This window comes from Rissa tridactyla, chromosome 1 (genome assembly GCF_028500815.1).
Source record: "Rissa tridactyla isolate bRisTri1 chromosome 1, bRisTri1.patW.cur.20221130, whole genome shotgun sequence".
In the NCBI taxonomy this organism is placed as follows: domain Eukaryota; kingdom Metazoa; phylum Chordata; class Aves; order Charadriiformes; family Laridae; genus Rissa; species Rissa tridactyla.
Genome location: NC_071466.1, coordinates 139,150,748 through 139,171,719, shown reverse-complemented (window position 1 = coordinate 139,171,719; position 20,972 = coordinate 139,150,748). Strand labels below are relative to the sequence as shown.

General features: G+C 42.0%; 1 protein-coding gene across 1 annotated transcript; it reads right to left on the bottom strand.

Annotated features, from left to right (window-relative positions):
* Window positions 1-2,584: 2,584 nt before the first annotated feature.
* Window positions 2,585-17,234, bottom strand: KLHL42 (kelch like family member 42). The gene is made up of 3 exons (XM_054188435.1): window positions 16,342-17,234; window positions 8,344-8,537; window positions 2,585-4,736 (listed from the first exon to the last, which is right to left on the bottom strand). The coding sequence occupies exons 1-3, from the start codon at window positions 17,232-17,234 to the stop codon at window positions 4,285-4,287; spliced, it is 1,539 nt and encodes a 512-aa protein (XP_054044410.1). The 3' UTR covers window positions 2,585-4,284.
* Window positions 17,235-20,972: the final 3,738 nt, after the last annotated feature.

The following is a 20,972-nucleotide window of genomic DNA, read 5'->3' as shown; positions in this document are numbered from 1 at the left end:
TCTGCTTTAACGCCATTTACACTATGTATCTTACCTTTCAGGGACGAATGGGATGAGTAATCTCTGCTTATATAGGGCTTTGAGCGTGTTATGTGCTAAATGTTGTCATTACACTCTGTGCCTTCTGCTCTCTATCATGTTACTGACGCAGATCAATTGCCACAAGCCGAATGTCTGTAGTATCGTTTCTCACTAAAATGAGGATTAAATGAAATGAAACATTTGTAGCTTCGTAGGCTTCTCTTTCAAAAGCCCAACATTGAATAAATGAAAAGGTTCAACCTGAATTACAAATTACTTTACTTTTTCACCATGGGGATTGACAGACACGGAGCAGTGTGAAAAGCAGACTAACAAATAGAAATGACCAACAGACCAAAAGACCAACAGACTGCTACCATATAATTTCAGCAAAAGAGGCTGGACACTGATGTAGAAAGGCAAAATCCTCCAAGAATGGAAAACACAGATATTAAGCCCAAGAAAGGTCAGCCGACAGGGCAGAAAGGGAAACCTATGGAAACTGGCCAGGGAGTTTGAACTTAAGCCCCACACAACTCTTATTTCACATTGAGAACCACAAACCATTCCCGGAAAGGAAGAAATTATTATGCTCTCTCTCAGCCTTGATGTGAGCAACCTTCTTAAACGCTTCTCTGTTTTATGAGAAGAGACTAAAGTTTCCAGAGTTTTCCATTTACTCCTCCTTCAGGGCTCTGGAGGTTGTTGTTCTCTCTGTTGTTCTTTCTCTCATCTTGGGATCATCGTCTACCATGGTCAGCTTTTGCTGGTCAGTATCAAGTGGAATCTGTCCATGAGACAGAGAAGATGAATAGCAGATATGTAAGCACTGGATAACCCAGACACAGCAGGAAAGTAGCAGTTTCGAATTTGGATACAGACTTGAGAACACCAAGACTAAGAAACTTAAGATGAACTAAAGGCTATTAGGTACAGAGAAAAAAAGAAAAGAAAAAAAAAAAAGAAAGAAAGAAAGAAACAGACAGACTGGAAATAGACATAAGTTCAAAAGAAAGGTAATTAGCAGAGACCAAAATGAGATTACTGGCTGGCTTCTATCCTGCCACTTGCCATGAAGCAGTTTTAATAACCAAGTAAACAGTTACAACAATGAGAATGTACATATTTCTTCACATGCTCAAGATGCTTTACAAACACTACACTGCTACATCAGACAAACCATTTGTGTTCCAACACGATGAACACTCCTACTCACGTGTTACACTTGGGGATGAAGATGCAAGAAGTTGGAGTGATCTCTCCAAGCTCACACAGCAAGTTAGAAGCATTATCAGGATAACACAGGGATTTCCAGTCGATTGGACTGCAAGGCCCCTTGGTCTACGCTTGTATCGTTGTCATTCAAAAGAAGCTTGGTCGTCCTTAAGTTACGGACCTTTTCCCTCCCACCACCAAAGAAAAGAGAGCACACTGCATCACTGAACAACATTTTCACTGGCTAAAAATCAGCTATTTAATTATTCTCTGCTAGTGACTCTCAAACAGTTTTCCTTGCCCCAAAATGCAGAAGCTGTCCAACAGTGTCTTATGTGAAATATTAAAGTGATAGAAAGAAAATGAAAAGGGCATGGGACAGCCATTACAGTGTTTGGGTTTTTTCCTGAAGTATGAGGGCCACCCATATTGCATACTTTTCTGCAATGAATTTTGTCTAAAAAAATTGTATTTATTTCAGCCTGTAGTAACACAGTCCCTCTCAATTATTATAGTCTGGTGCTACCATTAAATTCAACACCAGTTTTGACTTGTGATTGTAGAATTAGTAGATGTTAGTATACGAGGAATTTGCACTACAGATTGACAAAAGGGACTGATTATTTGCAGTCTGAGCTGTCTTTCTCTTCTACGTTTGAGCAGGTTCTCCAGATTTTCCACTTGATGACTGGAAGCTGAAACCAACACGTAGATAAAACCAGTGTGGAAACGCCTCATGCGAAAAAGAGTGATCACACCTAAAAGATGATACCATAGCTTTTGAAATGACGACTGCACTAAGAAATGAATGGGTTTGAAAGGAGTTGATTAGATGTACCACACTGCAAATCTGGGTTTTCACAGGTGATTGGCTGGGCAAGAGAATGCCACAACTCAGACGTGACTCCCTTTGCCAGTATCAATCTGCATTGACTTGTGGATGACTGTAGGGTACTGAATCTGGAACTGAAAAGAAATGAAGGAAAGCAGATAAAATAATGTGACTGGGATAATTTATCACTGGACACTGACACACTGCTTCTAGTTATTCTAAAACACTTATGAAAGAAGAATCTTATGAAAGTCAGTTAATTTCCTCATTGCAGAAGAGCCTTTGTTTGGTCTGATACTGCTGTCAGAGCACAGAAGCTGATCAGCACATTGTGCTTTCAAAGGAATAATCACAGGCTTAACTCACTAAATTCATGCATACAGCTGAATGGTAGACACTAGTTTGGGCCTAAGCATTAATATACTCTGCCAGGCTGCAAATATTCCACCCAAAAGGTAAATATTGGATGTCCAAAATACTTGTATCCTAAAGGTGTTCAAGCACAAATGCCCTCATTCCAGACCAAAGAGTTTCCTGGGACTTTCTGCTTGGGTTGCTATGCATGATCAGAAGCACCAAAATTATGCATCTAAGCACTGAATGTGTGAGAAGCAAGGCACTTCAAGTCTGATGGCCCTTTTAGTCAGCACTGATTTCATGCGAATCCATGGAGAAGCAGGGAGTTAAAAAAACCTGCCGCCTCCTCCTCCTCTGTACAACAGGTGCCTATCTTTAAAAGAAGATTGAGATTCCTGAATTCCAAGTTAAAAAAAGAAGACAACTCCACATACTAGGAACCTGTTCAGGTAAATTAAATCTCTTCTCTTCTCATGTGGAGAAACAGCTGGCGCAGAATCAGCATCCCTGCAATGTGTTCAGCACATGCCTAATGTGGTTATCTCTTCCCTAAAGGCAGCAGCAGTGAAACCTTCCCACGGTGACCAAGACCTTCTCCTTTTCCTGTTGTGAGGACACACAGTGCACACCTGGGCAGGTGCCTTCAGAAGATGCTTATGAACGTGTCAGCTACAAAAAGAAAAGGGGCCAATCGTGATTATAATTCTCTCGGGCAACAGGCAGGAACTGAGAAAAGCTCCCAGAGTATCTATTCCTGAATCCCCACATAGCAGGATTTATGGTGACCATAGAGACTAACAACTTTGAGTGGCAAACTTGAGGTAATCTCCGTCAAGGTCCTGGTAACACAAGAAAGAGACAACATTTGTGTGCGCCTGCTTTGAGTGGTGTTGGCAGGAAGTCATTTACACGAATCAGCCCTTCCATACAAAGCGATGGCTGTCCTGGATGAATGATATCAAGCAGATTGCGGCTGGTGCGGAATCAGCATCGCATGTGCTCGTGCACATTTTCCTAACATGCAGCTTGTTGCCAACTGTAATTTGATCTTTAACACTCAGTACTACAGAATACAACAAGGTAACTAAAACTTAAAACCTTTCTGAAGAAGAGCAAACTTTCCCTTTTGAATTTGCAGCCTTTTTACCTCTATCTTAATGGCAGCAATAAATTCTGCCAGCTTCCATTAAAGGAGCATCCAGTATCCAAACAGCAACCGTAAGCCTCTAGGCAATTCCTCCCAGTCGCTGGCAAAGCATTTCATTAGAAGTAATTGAGGGGAATTTCTTATTTCTTGATGGTACCCCAATTGCTGGCACCTTTGAGAATCTCGTTTGCTACTGTAGAAGAGATACAAATGTGAGAGTATAAACAATTTTAAACATCATGCATTTGACAGGACATAATTTGAGTAAAAACTTTATTTTAAAAGAAATAATTCCCTTTGTGATTTTTCTTACACTTACTATTTACTTTATTGAATTATTTCCACTTTTACTATCTATACTTCTTGCTCATCTTCTAAACTGTCTATTAAGATGGAGAATAAAACTAGACTGATGACTTTTGCCTTTGGAATTCCTATATCAGTTACCAACACAATAATTTTATGCTTAAAATTGCAGACAGTACTTGGTAAAATTTTAATCCAAAACAATAAGATTTTTAAACTGAAATCTTAAAGCTGTTTCTGGAAGCATTTCTCTTAATATTGGATTTTGCAACTTCTTTAAAGAACAGAATCAGTATTTTATGCCCACGTTATGCAACCACATGACGTTCTGAAACTGGAATTATTTAGAGGGAGCAATATTTCTTCCAAGAGTGATTAATGAGCTGAAAAGAAAAACCTGACGCTGTTACACCTCTCGCACATTAGGCAAATACATAGAACAGATCAGCATGTTTTGTCCAAAGGCTGGAAAGCGTCTTAGTGACTCCCAACTGTCCGTAAATATATTATACTTCAGAAAAACACGGTGCTCCAAGCTTGTAGATAAAGTAATATCCCTACTCAATATATAGACTCCATCATTGTGGAGAGTGCAAGTCAAGTTAAGACCCGATTTTGATGTGTTCTCTTTGAGGTAGAGCCATTCTTTGGTAGCAATGTTGTAAGACTGCACAGTTAACGCGTCCTCACTTTGGCTGGATTTTTGGTTTGGTCCAAGTTCATGAATACAACCCCCTACCAGATATATAGTTTCTTCAACAGAGAGCATCTGTTGTTTGCGAACGTGGACATCACAAAGTTCAAAGTTGGTCCAGGAATCAGAAGTGGGACAGTACTGCAAAATGTTCATATTCCTATCTGAAACAGAGGAGAGATATTTACAAATAAATAAATATATTAGAAGGTACTCATGGAGGAGGATTCTTCCCCCCTACAGACTGTATCAGTCATTATTACTGGTTGCTAATGTATTACAGTGCAAAAGCATAGCAGGCCAGGGAAGAAATATTGAATATTGAGAACTGCAACTCCTTGCCCTTGACAACAAATTTTGAACATTCGGTTCCTTTGCAGAGGAAAACATTAAGCTACTTCTGGCACATTACATGATGTAAATATTCTGGGGATGCAGATTTTAGCAGAATAATCCCTACCTTTTAATTTAGGCTTTTAATTTTGTCTCCAATTGATATGTAAGAATTTTTTATGAAAAGGGAAATGGAACAATATTCTGCTCTCCAACAGTGATCACAGATGAATCAAATTATCATGAAGACAGTATGCTTCATTAATGGCTGTCAAGTAACGTTTTATCATCCAAGCTTAACTTTGATACTTCTCATTTCATTCCATAAATCAAAGTTTTATGGAATAAAATTCATAAATCTAGTTACATTTCAGCAAGTGGCACGGATGACCTAAGGGCACATGTTCAGTGCCTTATAAAGAAAGAAATACACATTGTCAAAATCATTTAAGAACCAGGAATTCCATGCTCCAGCATCAGACAGACGCAGAAAAAAACCTGAAGCCATTCTGTACTTCAGAGGATGCATATGTTTGCAATACTGTTATTCTGTGGAATTGTTACGATACTGCCCTGATTTATGGTGCAGTGGAGACCCTGGCTGTGTCCAAGGCTTCGCTAAATTAACACGGAATGCACAGGACTCGTTAGCTAGTAAATTCAGTTTCAGTCTCTGGAGACCTGAGCTTAAATCCAAACTCAAGTGACAAGCGGCAACAGGTTTGCAGACTCCAGGCTGGTCTTTTAATAAAATCTGCACCATATTACAAGTCTATCCTGCGTGACGATCTCCAGATGAGCTCCCAAGTGGAACAGCAGATGGTGACATATTGGCAAGTTATGTAAGGGCACAGGTATAAATAGCCATAAATATAACTGGATTGTCATGAATGAAGTGCATTAGCAGCATAATTAGGGAGGTGCTCCTATAGCATTTGCTTGCACTCTGATGATTTCCAGTCATTGTTCATTACTTTACATTGCCTTCTAGTACACCTAATCCACTTTAAATAAAGGAAAAAAAAAAAGAGGGAAAAGATCATGGCAATGCCCTGTGACATTGCTGATCAAAGCTCCACATACAGATGATCTTTGTCTACAACAAATGTATCATTCTCTGACTCACTGGGGGCGGGAATCCCAATTAAGTTTCTATGTCTACCTATAGCAGTAATCTTCCCTGGAAAAAAGTGCTAGGGTTCAAGAGGTGGCATATGAAATTGAATTCTTGTGATATGGCCCTCATTCTCTCAGTCCAGAGCCGGGGTCTTTTATATCCACTGAAAAAAACCTAAGCCCAATACAAACCATCAACATTATAGTGTCTGACATGAAGTTTCTATTAGGATCTAGGTTCACAAGTGAGAGCTGAGAACTGGAAGGAGGTTCTTTATTCAAGAAGTGCCATTGTAATTTACAGTGGGAAATTCCAGATCCTACCATCCTCTGCAAAGTGCAGCTTCAGAAGACAGCTCTATACAGACCAAAAAAATAGGCCACAAAATCTACTGAAATGGAGGTATATGTAGAAATACTAAAAAATAAAAAAAATTAAAATTTACATACTAATTGCTGCATGAGTTTTATTGTAGTAAATGTAGTGAAATAGCAAATGAACCTCAGCATCTCTCAGACAGGTATTAACACTCTCCGACATTTGCATAAATTGGAAGGTGAATCACCCGCGTAATTGCGGCAATTCTGGTTTCTAAGTCTGTCCTAAGCCAAGGTATCACAGAAAAACTGATTCTAGACCCTTGCTCAGGAAACGGTCTTTATTTAGTATAAGCACAGGCATTTGTTGTCCCGAATGGTCTTGGCTTTAAACATAAGCCTAAATGTGCTAGTTATCCACTGCTCACAACTTTATACTATTTTACTACCCTGTTTCCATTAAAAACAGCTTTTAGGGAAAGACCTAGGAAAAGATCTAGGAAAAGACACTGAAGGCAATCTCCTGAGGCATGGAAGAAGCAGGAGGTAACTCACTGCCTATCCTCCTTCAGTTGAAACCACAGGTAATTAGTACGGAATAAGGAGCTTGACACAGGGCAGCAATCCTGACTACACAGGCTTTGTTAATGAACTGTACGGGAAAAGGACCCGCATCAGCAACATGCTGATGTTCCTATCCATGACACCAGGAATAGGCAGCCTGAAGAAAGAACAGCGCAAGCACCAGAAAGGGAACTTGCAAACTGCAGGGGATGTAGGGGAAAAGCTTGTACTCCCATAATCTTGTAGCACTATTAACTAAATCAGAACTTTTTGTTCTTAGTGACTTCCTTCTCTTTCTCTAGATAAAAATGACAAAACCCTCACTCTGGTCTCTAGGGACAAGCCTTCCCATTACTCTGTTTCAGTCCCTTCTCCTTGTTCTTTGCTCTCTTGTCTCAAAGGATATTTCCCCTTGGGGCTGACTTTTCAGCACAGCAAGTGGTGTTCACCAGACATCTTTCAGTCCTAGTGCTGGACATCAGGGAACACAATGCACCCCAACAGGTCCTTTAGTGGGGATGCCCAGAGGACTGGGACTGCAGGGCACACCACAGCATCCCGCTCCGTATGGACACAAGCATCCCGATATACTTTTGTTTACCTCAGTGAAGCCACTCCAGGTTCTGGGTCAGAATGGACTAGACAAAACGCCTTTGAGGGTTATCATTACCACAAGAACCATGAGGGCTGGAGGTGCGTCTTTTACAAACTTTATAGTGGTTCAGAGCTAAAATCAGCTCAGACACTAGAAGGGACAGCTTGCTTTAATGTCAGTTTAGGTTTTCCCCTGGATAAAGAAAAAGAAATTGTCAGGAGAGAATGCAACTTCAAAACTTTTCCTCTCTATAGTATCCTCAGAAAACAGGGTACAGAAAGGAATTTAAGTCAAAAATGTTGGTTCTTGGTTAAGCTTTTGATTAATTATTCAATTAAGTTATTTCATACTGAAAATCTTACCTATAGCTTGAATTTGCCTGTGAAACACTGAAATGCTATAGTAAAAGGACCATGACACCTATTAATACATGAGAAATACTAATGCAGGCAGTTATTTTCTTCAGATTTTTTTCCTTCTGACAGTCTAAAACAAGTATTTAAAGAGCAAACAAAGTGTACCTGTTGAGACCTCTCTATCTACTGTATGATCAAAATCTGAAAAAAGGAGGGCTAAACTGTGTGTTGAAGTCTGTTCCTTCATAATGACAGAGCCCTGAAAAAACCTCAATATGTGATTCCTGTATGACAGAGCTAACTGTTTTGTTTAATTTATCAATTATTTTCTACTAGTGATTTATTTCTACGTGTTTTAATGAGTATTATGCAGCTTCCTACATCAGTTCAAAAGATTTCCCGAAAAAGAGAAGAAAATCATCTGGGCCTTAGAAGCAATCAGGTTAAAAAAAAAACCAACAACAGAAAAAGTAAAACCAAGCTTTCTACCTCGTGTAGTGTAACCTCCAATAACGTAGATCTTGCCCTTGCACTCGCAAGCTGAGAATTCTGCTAGAGGGTTTGGCATAGATGCTACGAAATTCCACCAGTCATTTTCTGGGTTATAGCACTCCACGTTGGCAAGGGATTGACCACCGATGGCATAGAGCTTTCCATTTACAGCTAAAAGCTTAAAATTGGACCTGCAAGAAAAGATTGCAGCATTGAAATAGATTCCATACATGTAATGAAAAATATAGGAAGAAAAGTTCATCCTATCCAGGCTCCAACATACTCATCGTCACTTACAACTTGTACCATCACTTCTTATATTACACCATCTGAACTCTCTTGTGCAAGGCCAAAATTCTGTAATTACACTCTAATTACTTAGGACAGTAACCTGTGATATTCTGGACGTTAATGATGTTGATGTTGAGACTGATGAGTATTTTAGTTTGCACTTTAATCTGTCGCAGTTTGAGTTTGAAATGTTTAGTTAGCTAACGTGTTCAGTAGATTTTTCATTTTCACTAAGCTTTTAATTAACTACCTTTAGTAGAGAAAAATGTATTACATATACACAGTCAGGGATACTATTTTAGTTAAAATTGCAGAAGTTTCAAATAAGACTTGACGAATGCCTAACAACGTGTACTCATCTTAGTCAATAACTCAAAGTCTCTTTAATAACCCTAATAAACAGAAATTTGAAGCAGCACACATTGAATCATGTGCTGCAGAAGAGGGAAGAGAGACTCTCCTGTACCTTATTCAGCATTAATTTAAACTACTGAATACACCCTCCATCCCACTGAACCACGATATGTCTGTAAATTAATGTTCCAACCATAGTTGAACAAAACACATTGCACTCCACAGGCAATGCCCTGTTCTTTTATTTCTTATTCTGTTCCATTATGCATGGCAAAGGGCAACCTTCTAACTACTGAAGCGCAAGAAGACTTTCATCAAACACTTTTAAGACAATACGGGCAAAACCAAATGGTCCATGGGTGGTTAAAGGTGCAAGTCTGTATGAAGAAACTGGAGGGGGTGAAGTCAGAGGGCTTGCGTGCTCAGCTATTCCTCCCAGCTGCGGCAGCTGGTCTAATAAAAGATGAGCTCTTCCTCTCCTCAGAAACAGTCTCCTTGCCTAGAAAGATTGTTCCTTTTGGGCTGCTGAGCCAAATCGAGATTTTACCATGCAGTATCCCAGTTAACTAAATGTGTGAAAGTCACTGGACTGCACCGGCCCAGCACAAAGCCAAACGGGGAACTGCGTTATGTCTGTAAAAGTGCGGTGGTGCTTTAGACTTGCATTGGCCTGCTGAGCAGTGAAGTGAGTTTTACTCTGCATGAATCCAAGATTCAAAACTTACCGCTAAGTAGTTTTGCAGGGTTTTGTCTGGACAAAATGAACCCTGCCTAGCAGCAGACTGCCCTGCAATTTCTTTTTATTAAATATATTTGGAAAAATAATTTGTTTCCAGATGGAATCATTTTGTTCTTGTCATCCTGATATAGCTTTGGAAACTAAAATGCTCCTTTGAAGGAATTAATTGCTTTTTATTCATTTTTTTTGCTGACATTTACGATTAGGTCACTCTGTTCATCTCCTCTCTACAGCAATTATGTTTTCCATCTTAGAGAATCCAGAATAACATGGCAATCAATAGCGGGTATGAAATGAGGATAATTACTTGCCAAACACTATGATTTTCAAAGCAATGTACCTGTTCTAAAAGTTACGGAGGAAAAAAAAAAGCCACAAATTAACAGAGGGACAAAAACACAAAATGTAAATGCATTTTCCAAGCAATCCTTTAAAATTCAAAGTATGTTAGAAAGTCTGTAACTCTGTGCCCATGATGGAGATGGAGCAGGATTTTCGGCTTATAGAATAAGTTCACATGCACACAGACAGCGTTTCCCTATTCTAAGATCTTCTAGCCACTTTTTAAACATGCTAAAAGTTTGGCCACAGAGGACATGAATTAACTAAACAAGTGTGTATTGTCAGGACATTAAAGAATTCAGGTTTCCTAATTCACACGTGCTTCTCTAGTTACCCTCTAATTGTAGCCTCTTACTATTTCATCTGAATAGAGGTAATTTATCCAGTTTTTGCTTGATGGCCTTCACATCACTGGATTGTTTCTTGCAGCATGGGGAAAACTATCTAGTGAAAGATGTAAGGCACAACTTTCAACTTCAATTATTCTAGAAGGAGGCCATGTACATGTGTGTGAGTCATTTAACCACTTCCAACACTCGTTAAAATGGATGGCATTCAGTGGAAGTATCTCAGATTTATGGAACACATTAACTATAAGGTTCATTTTACTCAAAAGTAGCTGTAAGTATCCATCAGCACGCTTTATATGAAAGTTTGGACAATAGCTCAATATGTTATGAAAAACTTCTGCCATTCACCTTTCCATGCCAGTAACAGCAGGTGTTTTTATGGAGAATGAACATTAGGAAATATTTAGTGTATTTTTACACTCTTTTAATGTGTTGGAACAGCTGGAAACAAGGAAAGCAAACATTGAGCCACCAGCCAGCTCTCCACAACTAACAACTGTTCCATGGACTACAGTTTGGAAACAACGGAGATGAACCGTCTGTCAGATTCAACTGCAGTATAACTCCACTCGCATCAATGGGTCATCTAAACTTGGGGGATCAAAAGCGCTTTCAAATTCCAGGCTTAGTGAGAACCCTTCTTGTCGGGACAAGACTGGGTATGAGCTGTCTTCTCATGTTCCTCGTTTCCTCTGAAAGGACCCCAGGAACACAAACAAGAGCGAACTGTGGGGTTTTACCATACTGCAAAATACAACATTTTTCTTTCAATAAAGACAAGTGCAAAGCACTATATGCAGGAAGGAAGAAAAATTAATGCACAAATGCATAGGATCTGGGGGTCAGAGTGTATAGGTTTCTGAATACAAAACAACGTTCAGTAACTTGCAAAAAAACCCCACGTTGTTCTGGATTGCATTAACAGCCGTAGATGTGTCTGTAGGAGACCACTATGAACGTGGCTATAAAAAGGACAGCAAGCACTCTTCTTGTTCACTGACAGGTATCATTTGTTTTGCGTACAGCAAGAAAAGCTTAGCATAGATATTAGAGAGGACTTCCTACCAGAGGGGAAGCTAAACATGGGAACAAGTTACCTGGGAGGAAGGAGGTTGGAATCTACATTGCCAGAGGGTTTCAAGAACAAGTTAGACACGTATTTGCAAGGTAAGCTTGGTCCTGCTGTAGAGCAGGAGGGTCAGACTAACTAAGCTGTGGTTCCTACCTGCCAAATGATCAACTTTAACCTTAAAATTTCTCATGAATCAGATTACTTCTTTATTCTAGAGTTAAAGCATTTACAACAGAGAATAAGAATCATGAAAGCACAGTTACGAAGGCAATTCCAAAGCATTTCACACTTCTTGTATGAACCACTTTTTTTTTTTTTTAATATATTCCTTATATGATTCTGCACAGCACACTGCATCCAGCCTTTAGCTTTGGAAGCATGTGATACATCTGTGATAAATGTGACATGAATATTTCTAAGTGAAGCATTTTTGAAAAGTCCGTTTCCCCCGACACAGAGGAATTTTGAGTGAAAAAAAAAATATTAAAAAATGGGGAAAGAAAAGGTCTCGTAAACCACCACCATTCTCCAGGAGTATCCTCTCCTATATTCCTGCAAGAGCCCAGAGAGTGGCTGCAGTTCAGGCACAGATTGCTCACAAAAACCATGTTCCACGTGCATGTGTATAATCCCAGCCAGGGGCTTACAAGGGTCTTCCAAGCCTGGAAGATTTACCTGCCATGAGTGTTCTGAAGGAAAATCGAAGTGGAATATACAGCTGTAACTGGCACATGCAGCAGAAATCCTACGAGTACATTATTTTTAAATAGCAAATTTAAACTGACAGCATCAATTTAAAGAAAAGTATGGAAAGGTATTGAAGGGCATTACTTGAACAGTCCCCAAAGCACCTTGTTACCTTCCTGTCCCCAAACACCACAAATGGTCTTGGGCAACATTTACATGAAGTTTCTTCCATGAAAAAGCCCAGGTAGTTTTCTGAAGACACTATTCCAAGTACAGCAATATCTCCAGAATCAAGATCTTGAAACTGTGATCTGTTATGGACTATTTGTGACCAGCACCAGATTTAGCCCTCAGCTGATGAGAACTTCCAGGCTCAATCACAGGCTTCCTATACGAGCCTGAGCAAATTATTTTATCTACCTAGTGTATGCGTAAATAGGGAATAATACTTTCTCAAGCTTCCGTGGGCATCACAAGAATAAGACACAGGAGTTGCCTATGGTGAATAAATTTGAAACTAGAGTAATAAGACCTCTGCATCTAGAAAGAAAGTCAACAGCTATAATCTAAACCAGAATGACTGACTGCTAAGTATTCAGTATACATCTGACGGCTTTTACCTTCCACTTCGAAGTAAGTTGGGACTATTTCATCTATGTGTGTGCATAGGTGAAATAGCAGCATCCTGTGATTCCGTATTATAATAATGGAAATAACTAAAGATAAAAATATCATAGAATTTACAAGGTATTTTGAGGGAAAAGAACTTGTTATATTAAGAGCAAATCAGCACAATTATTTCCATAACTCCTCAGCCTTCTCTTGAGGCCAACGTATGCATCCATTCACATAGGCCAGATCCAGATACTCTTATAACGTTGCCTAGAAGTCAAACCAACTTCAATGGGAACTAGAACCCTCCCTCACGGTATGTAAAAAATGCATCCATGCGATGTAATTATATCAGCTGACATAAATTCACTCGGCAGACAGTCACAGGACAGTAATTTCTAGGCAACACGCTGGGCAACTGCCCTGCTTATTTTACTACAGCATAACAAACTAAAAATACAATGCTGAGCAAAGTGCAGATCTATTTGCAGCACATCTGTGCGGCAGACAGGCATCAGCGCTCTTCCTGTTGAATGCAAACTCCCTGATCCTATGAATCTCCCTGCTCTTGGCTCCTACAGCACAGGCCATCCCTTCCTGTCTTCTGGCCACTAGATGTCAAGCCGGTCATCGAAGAGCTGGAATGTTACATCAGATAGAAAAAATAATAATTAATAACTTCAGAGTTGAGGATCCATGCGGATGTTAAAGTCAAAAGCATGTTTTGTGAAGGGGTCAGCAGAGTTTCCATGAAAAAAAAACAACCCTGCTTATCATTCAGAGAGCAACATACGCACTTGCAACCTTGGAATCTAGAGGCAAATGTAATTCTGGGTTCTTCTCGACCTGAAATAACTACGATGAAATGTAAGAATAGATACTATTCCCAAAATATCCATTCGCATACTACTTTTCTGCCACAAATGGCCAATGTGAAATCCTATGCTAAGGAATATCTTGCTGTCACCCATGATGGGCTTCAAGATTAAGTTGGTGCAGTGCAGTTGAAAATGGTACTATAAGGAGAAAATATCCATGTGTTTATTTCAGATATGATGATTATATATCCTAGAAAAAAGGGAAAGTGTGGATGGGAAAAGGCTGATCTGGAGTTTGCACAGTCAGGTCCTAAGGTGAAAAAAGAGCCTTGAAAAAATATTTTTCAAAAAGCCCTCATTCGTCATGCTGCAGAATCATTGGACATAATAATATCTCTTCTTGCTATACACATAGAATCATAGAATCTTCATGGTTGGAAAGGACCTTTGAGATCATCGAGTCCAACCAAACAACCTACAATCTCTGCCCTTCAGAGCATGCCCTGAAGTGCCACATCTAGACGTTTCTTAAATACCTCTAGGGATGGTGACTCAACCACCTCCCTGGGCAGGCTGTTCCAGTGCCTGACCACTCTTTCAGTAAAGTAATTCTTCCTAATATCTAACCTAAACCTCCCCTGCCACAACTTCAGACCATTTCCTCTGGTCTTGTCATTATTCACTTGGGAGAAAAGGCCAACCCCCACCTCTCTACAACCTCCTTTCAGGTAGTTGTAGAGGGCAATGAGGTCTCCCCTCAGCCTCCTCTTCTCCAAACTAAACATGCCCAGCTCCCTCAGCTTCTCCTCATATGGCTTGGTCTCCAGACCCCTCACCAGCCTGGTAGCTGTCCTCTGGACACGCTCCAGCACTTCAATGTCCCTCTTGTACAATGTCACACAAACCAAGGCCAAAACCTCATAACTTGATCAACATGGGACTTCCGTGTTTGAGTTAATTTCCATAGGAGACTCTGTGTGGGCTGACCCCATCATCCTTTCCTATTGAGGCCAATGTGCTCTCAATCATGCTCATATAGGCAGGACTGCTCAAGCAAGGCCAGCTAAAACATCTCAGTTCCCATATGCACCTTTGTATAGACTGTTTATAGGCTCAGGCTCTAAGAAATATGTCTGCAAGAAAAGGTGTTTGCAGTGTTTAAATGCTAAACTCTCATTGTACAGATGCTATTTTTCACAACCCCTTTCCAAGAAGCCAGGAATATCCCAGGTTTCTGATCAATTCCGATGACTGATTATGGAGGCAATCATTTCAGTGGAATTCTCACAATGACACAGGAAGTAAAAACAAAAAAAAAATTGAAATGGGGAAGAACAAATTTTATGTCAAACCCCTATTTTGAGGGGTTTTAGCTGGCAAGCTCACTGGAATAGAGATTGCAGTTTTACTACCCAGATACAAAACATTTATGCCAATGGTTGGGGTCTCTGGATGATCCTTGAATTTACTGGATGGAGAAGAGAATTTCCATTCTACAGTGAATTTTGGTGTCCTTACTTGTTTTAGTTCTGATCCAAGCAGAGAAGGCAGAAATTTAAGCACTTTTTCTTAAATGAAAACAATGAAGAAATTAACATTGAATAAATGTTTTATAAAAATAAAAAAAAATTTGTTTCAATGAAGTAAAAGGCTTTATTTTGATAACTCTGCAGCTTGATTAAGGTGGAGCAGTCGCAGTCTTGGACAGGGAGATGGACTCTCTTCTTGGGTCCCCCTCAAGGCTAGCTCTCCATTATTGTCTCAAATGTAAATTATACAAGTGTTTCTGAATACTAACTTAAACATAAATGTCAAACAAACAATTAAAAAAGACAAAGGAAAAAGCAAAAGGATCAAAATGATGAACAATTTCCAGTTTTCATTTTCCCAAATATTCTCATAAAGTGAGAAATTTCTCACAATCTTCCTGACATTTTTCTGGTGAATATTTCACTGAAATGCAGGCCTACAAAGCATTCAGATTTTTATGAAAGTACAAACCAATAAAAAAATTGCTCCAACTAAAATTTTTCAGCCACTTCTAGCTCTGACAGACTCTGTACATCCCCGCTAAGAGCAGGAAAACTCATGAGAACTTGTCAGTTACAGTACCGCGGTTAAAATATACCACAAAGAAAGAAAGAGAAGAATTTTATCTTTTTTCTTTTTTAAACTTTGTTATTTTGGGGAGAATTTCTACTACTGGCAAGACAGCTGTTTGGAGAGACTGGCTGCTTGTATACTGCAATTTAAATGAAAAGTCCACCACCATTTCACACCGAGGTGAATGGCCACACATGGTGGAGAGCTGTAGCACAGTCGTCCTCTGCAGACGCCTGGCTCATGTTCTCCCCCAGCTGAGGCCTTAACCACCAGCATTTAGGTAACAAAGTCCCATCCTCCTCACCCTTCCCTTGCCACCGCAGCTCCCTGCACCATGCAGAGGGGCCCCCTAAGGAGAAGAGAGGCTGCAGCGTTGTGCTGCAGTGGGATGAGTGCTGCCGGTAAAGACAAGGTTTGCCAGGCCTGTCCGGTGGCATGCTGCCAAGCCATCGCCAAGCACTGCGGTCCTTCCCACCACAGGATGCAAAAGACACGGGTGATTCATGGCACAGAGACAGGTCTGAATCACTTCTTGTAACGTTGAGTCCAGTCAACACCACGTGACTCAACAGGGTCTATTTTGACAATATACATGGACACACGTGTATTTCAGGGAGCAAGGATTACCTCTTCTGGTTCATTGAAGCCAGCTGACTCCATTCGTTTAGGCAAGGGTTGTAACAATGGGCAGCTGAAATCTCCTGGCTGGTGATCCTGTAGCCCCCAACGATGAACAGGTAGTTGTCCAGCATCGCCGACCCGTAGCCTCGGACGTTCACCAGATCAGGGGGCAGGTTGTTGGCCAGGGGCAGCCACCTCTGCGCTTCCTCATCGTACCTCAGCATAGACCAGGGGGCTTCCAACTGCGGGTGACAGCCCGGAGGCAGGCCCAGGGAGGAGGAACCCATGAAGTCCCCGATAGCCACGAGGGTGGCAGTGCCCCTCATCCGCCTCTCCTTCAAGTGCTGCTGGAGAGCATGGGGCAGGAGGAGATGCGGCCGGGCATCAGGCCTCCGCAGCACCTGATGGTAATGGGTGGCCATGAAGTCTAGACAGGCATCGTGCAAGTCCTGGAGACCGTAGACCTGAGCCAGGCGGTGCAGCTCGAAGCAGTTGCCCAACCTCACCTGGGAGAGGAGCAGGCGGAGCAAGGGGGTGACCTGCAGGTAGGAAGCGGCCTCCACCAGCTCCTCCAGCAAAGGGGGCTCCTCATCGCCCCCCTCCTCCTGCTCCAGCCTGGCCAGGCAGGAGGTGTTGATGAAGTCCAGCACCAGCTCCAGCCCCAGAGCGCTCAACCCCCCGCGCAGCAGCTGCTCCTCCTGGCCCTGCTCTGCCTCCCGCATGCCCGAGCGGTAGAGGGCTCGGAAATAGTCACTCTGCTCGATCAGCTTCCTCTTGCACACCGGGTAGCACTTGTCCCCCAGCCGGATCTGCACCACCTCCTCCCCCGCACCGGCCCCATCCCCTTCTTCCCCTTCCCCCTCCTCTTCCTCATGCCGCCGCCGCCCCGCCAGGGACATCGCTCACCCCCTCCCCTGGCTGCGCTTCAGCCCGGCCGTGCCGGCTGCGGCCAGGCTCCTCCTCCGCGGCCCGACGGCCGCTGCCGGGGTGGGAGGAGCGGAGGGGAGCGGAGCCGAGCGGAGCGGGAGCGTCGCCGGGCCCGGCCGGGCCCCGCCGGGGGAGGCGGGATGGGAGGGAGGAAGGGGGGGAGGCGCCGCCGCAGCCCCGCCGACTCCGTCCGTGCAAGGAGAGAAGAAGGGGAAGGAAAAAAAAAAAAAAAAAAAAAAACCAAACCACACAAAGCACGGAGAGGAACGAAAAAAAAGCCCTAAAAAGGCAATGTTGAGCGCTCAGGGATAGCCGGGCCTCTCCGCGCTGCCCGGCTGCCCGCCGGGGCCGGCAGCGGCCATCGGCACTGCCGGGCGCCCAGCCACCCGCCCGGCCCCTGGGCTGGGGAAGGGGTCGGGGGTTGGTGTGTGGGGGGGCGATTTCCCAGCCCCTGTGCGGGTCAGGGACACGGTCAGAGAGGGCGAGTGCCCGGCCCGGGGCGCAGTCACCGGCAAAACCTGCAGCCACCCCCCCCCGGCCTCCCCCTCTGGCGCTGCCAGGATTGGGCCGGGATGGCGGCTCCCGCCGGCAGCTCCTCTAACCCCTTTGCCATAAATGTACTTCTGCATCCCCGGAGAGAAGGAATATTCTCGAACCATGGAAAAAAAACAAAACAAAACAAAACAAAACAAAACAAATAAAAGAACCCAACAACCCCATGGTATGTGTACGTGTGTTCGTGCGTGGCCAGAGAGGAGGCGGGAGCGCTGCAGCCAGCCTGGTGCCACCACGGCAGCTCGGCACCGCGGCACCCACTGCCAGCGGCGACAACAAGGATCATCTTGCACATCTGGTGCAGCAGTAAGATTTAGGAAGGGTACATAATTCTGCTATGACCTTCCAGATTTCCTCCTGCACAAGTCCCTCCCTTGCCTCAGCTCTTCGTTTGGTGTATAAAGATACTATTTAACTTGTTCCGCTACTCTATCCTATCTATTTAAACTAAGTTCCTGGAATAGGACGCCTGTGTGATTCATGAGAGTCATCTACGCGCCAGGGCCCTGGCTTTGTTTGACCGTGAACAAGGAAAGAGCAAATTAACAACTGAGCACCTTGGGCACAGATAAAGCGAGGGTTTTGCTGTTTGCCTTGTTACATTCTTGAAACATGATGACAGTCCTTTTTATTAATTTAAAAAAAAAAACCCAAAACAAAACAAAACAAAAACGAAACTGCTGAAAAAGATGAGGAAGTCTGCCATCCTGTGTATTCTTATATGATGATGCTTAATATAAAGACATTAAAATATATTTTATATTTTTTACCTTTATAAAGATATTTCTTTCACCCCGTGTATTGCAGACCATAGAAAATTTTTGCCTTTAGCAGTAATGTGACTCATCTCCAGTTTTCAGACAAATCCCTATTTCCACTGCTCAGAAGGGATCATTTCCCCAACTATTAAAACCCTTTGGAGTGCTATTAGGCTTATTTATTTATTTATTTATTTTCTTTTTAAGGAAGACTGGGTTGCTTTTTAGCATGTCCTCTGTGAAATGATCCTCTCTCACTGTTTTGTTATTTTGAGCTTCTTAGCTCTAGCCCATACAGATGACATGAATGTCAATCTCAGAGTTACAGGTGTTCTTTTCTGCTGACATTTATAGAAGCATTTGTTGAGGTGGGGTAGATTTCTGTGCATTTTTATTTTCCACCTCACTTCAAAGCATTTTCATCCTCAAAAGCAAGTTGCTTTTGAAAGGCTCATTTCATGTTCTGAATTCCTTTTATATAGGATTTCAACCAGTTCCAAAGAGCCCTCTTCATCAGCCTTCAGTCCCTAGCTAGGTCACTATCACCTCTCGTTTTCTCTTTCCTACGAATGAGTTTCACTGTTTGCTTGTTTTAGGTTCATCTTTTGTTCTCCCTGATTATTTAATCAGTTTTCAAATTCCACTTTCCCGTCTCCTGTTGTTGATGAAGCACTGCACCATGTGGCTTTTCAAGTTTCTTACGCTTAGCTGAAGCTTGACTCTGAGCACTGCCTGGCTTTTTCTCTGCCTGAGGTTCAGCCTTGAAAAGATCGTCACACACAACAAGCGTCTTACCACTTCAGTAGGAGTCCAACCCATAATTCCTTCTTGTGCTTTAATTCCCATAGGCAGACATTTCAAGCAATTGTAATCATTCATACTTCAGAGATAAACAGAGAGCTCGTGTTTGTCGTGGCTATTAAGCTCCCCTGGTGGAATACAGTATGATTGCCAACACGGTGGTATGATTGCCATCTTTAGACATCTGTTTTGGAGTCTCATATGTTTGATGTATTGGTAAGTTAGCTCCTAACTGGTGAGGGATTTTTTCCATGTAGTCAGTTATGATAAGTTCTGTTCCCTCAAAGTGTTGACACCACAGCTGGGACAGATGGAATATTTCTTCTGTTACCTCTGTGCCTGCACCTGCCACTCTGCCAGGGTTTTCAAGTCCATCTTCCTCACAGTCCATGAGGTTTTTAATAAACTGCATCAATTCTGTTATGTACTAATAAGTATTTTCTTCCTGCCAGCAATTTTGAGAGCGCTGACTTCTACAGCTTTCATCAGGAGCTGTGATACGCACAAGGGGTCAGCGGTACTCTCTGTTGAATGGCCACTTTTGTAAAAAGCCTAAATCTGTTTCCTTAAACAATTATTTTTACTAGGCTGATTGTCAGCTATCTGTGCTTTATCCAGGCTTAGGACTGGGCAATTGCGTTAAGTCAGAGCATGCTGACAGGGCAGTTCCCTTGTTTTTTTACTATGCTAATCAGTCAGTCTGTATGGTGTGTTTATATAGTACTTACACAGCAAATGCACCAAGGTAAGGACTACCTTTTGTTCCATATTTGTACAGAGAATAATCTGTCTCACAGCCCACAGCTATACTGTTTTATGCTAAGATCGATAATACATATTATTATTCTGGAATAAAAGAAAAGGCCTTGCTGTTTCACTAGAAATCATCTTGCTTGATCTTAAGAGAGTAAGAAACGTATTTTCTAGAGTTAAAGAATGGAACCCTAGAGCTACAAAGTCAAAATCTGTAGTTAAGAGCCATAAAAGACTAACACTGGACACTTTTAAGATTCATCTGGACAGGGTGCTGGGCCGTCTTGTCTAGACTGTGCTTTTGCCAAGAAAGGTTGGACCAGATGATTCTTGAGGTCCCTTCCAACCTGGTATTCTATGATTTTATGATTCTGATCTTTTCTGATCTTTGAAACAAATAAGAAGGACCATCTATCACTCTTTAAGAAGATGCTTAAGCATGAAATAACACAAAACCAAGTTTGCATCATGGCAGGTATTAAATGACTGCATGATAAAAGAACGTACCCTGAAGACCAAGACATTTACAGAGAGGCAGACAAGGGTACCTGTGCTCAGCTTTTCAATACCTAGCTTTTAGAGTTTTGCTTCTAGAGCAAAATCTTCAAGCCTGCTTTAGATACTTCAGGTCTCTTTCTACAGTGTCTGAGAGACAAATTTATCTTGAGGAAAAGGATTCTCAAGTGCCAACAAATGGAGCAGGAAGGCATCGGAGAGTGTCAATAAAGTCTCTCTAGAGTTGAGATGGCTGTTTCTGCTTGGGATACACAGTCTAGACACTTTTTTCCTGTGCTTGGTGCCTGAACTATTTTCTTGTAGTTAACGCCTGAATTATTTCCAAGG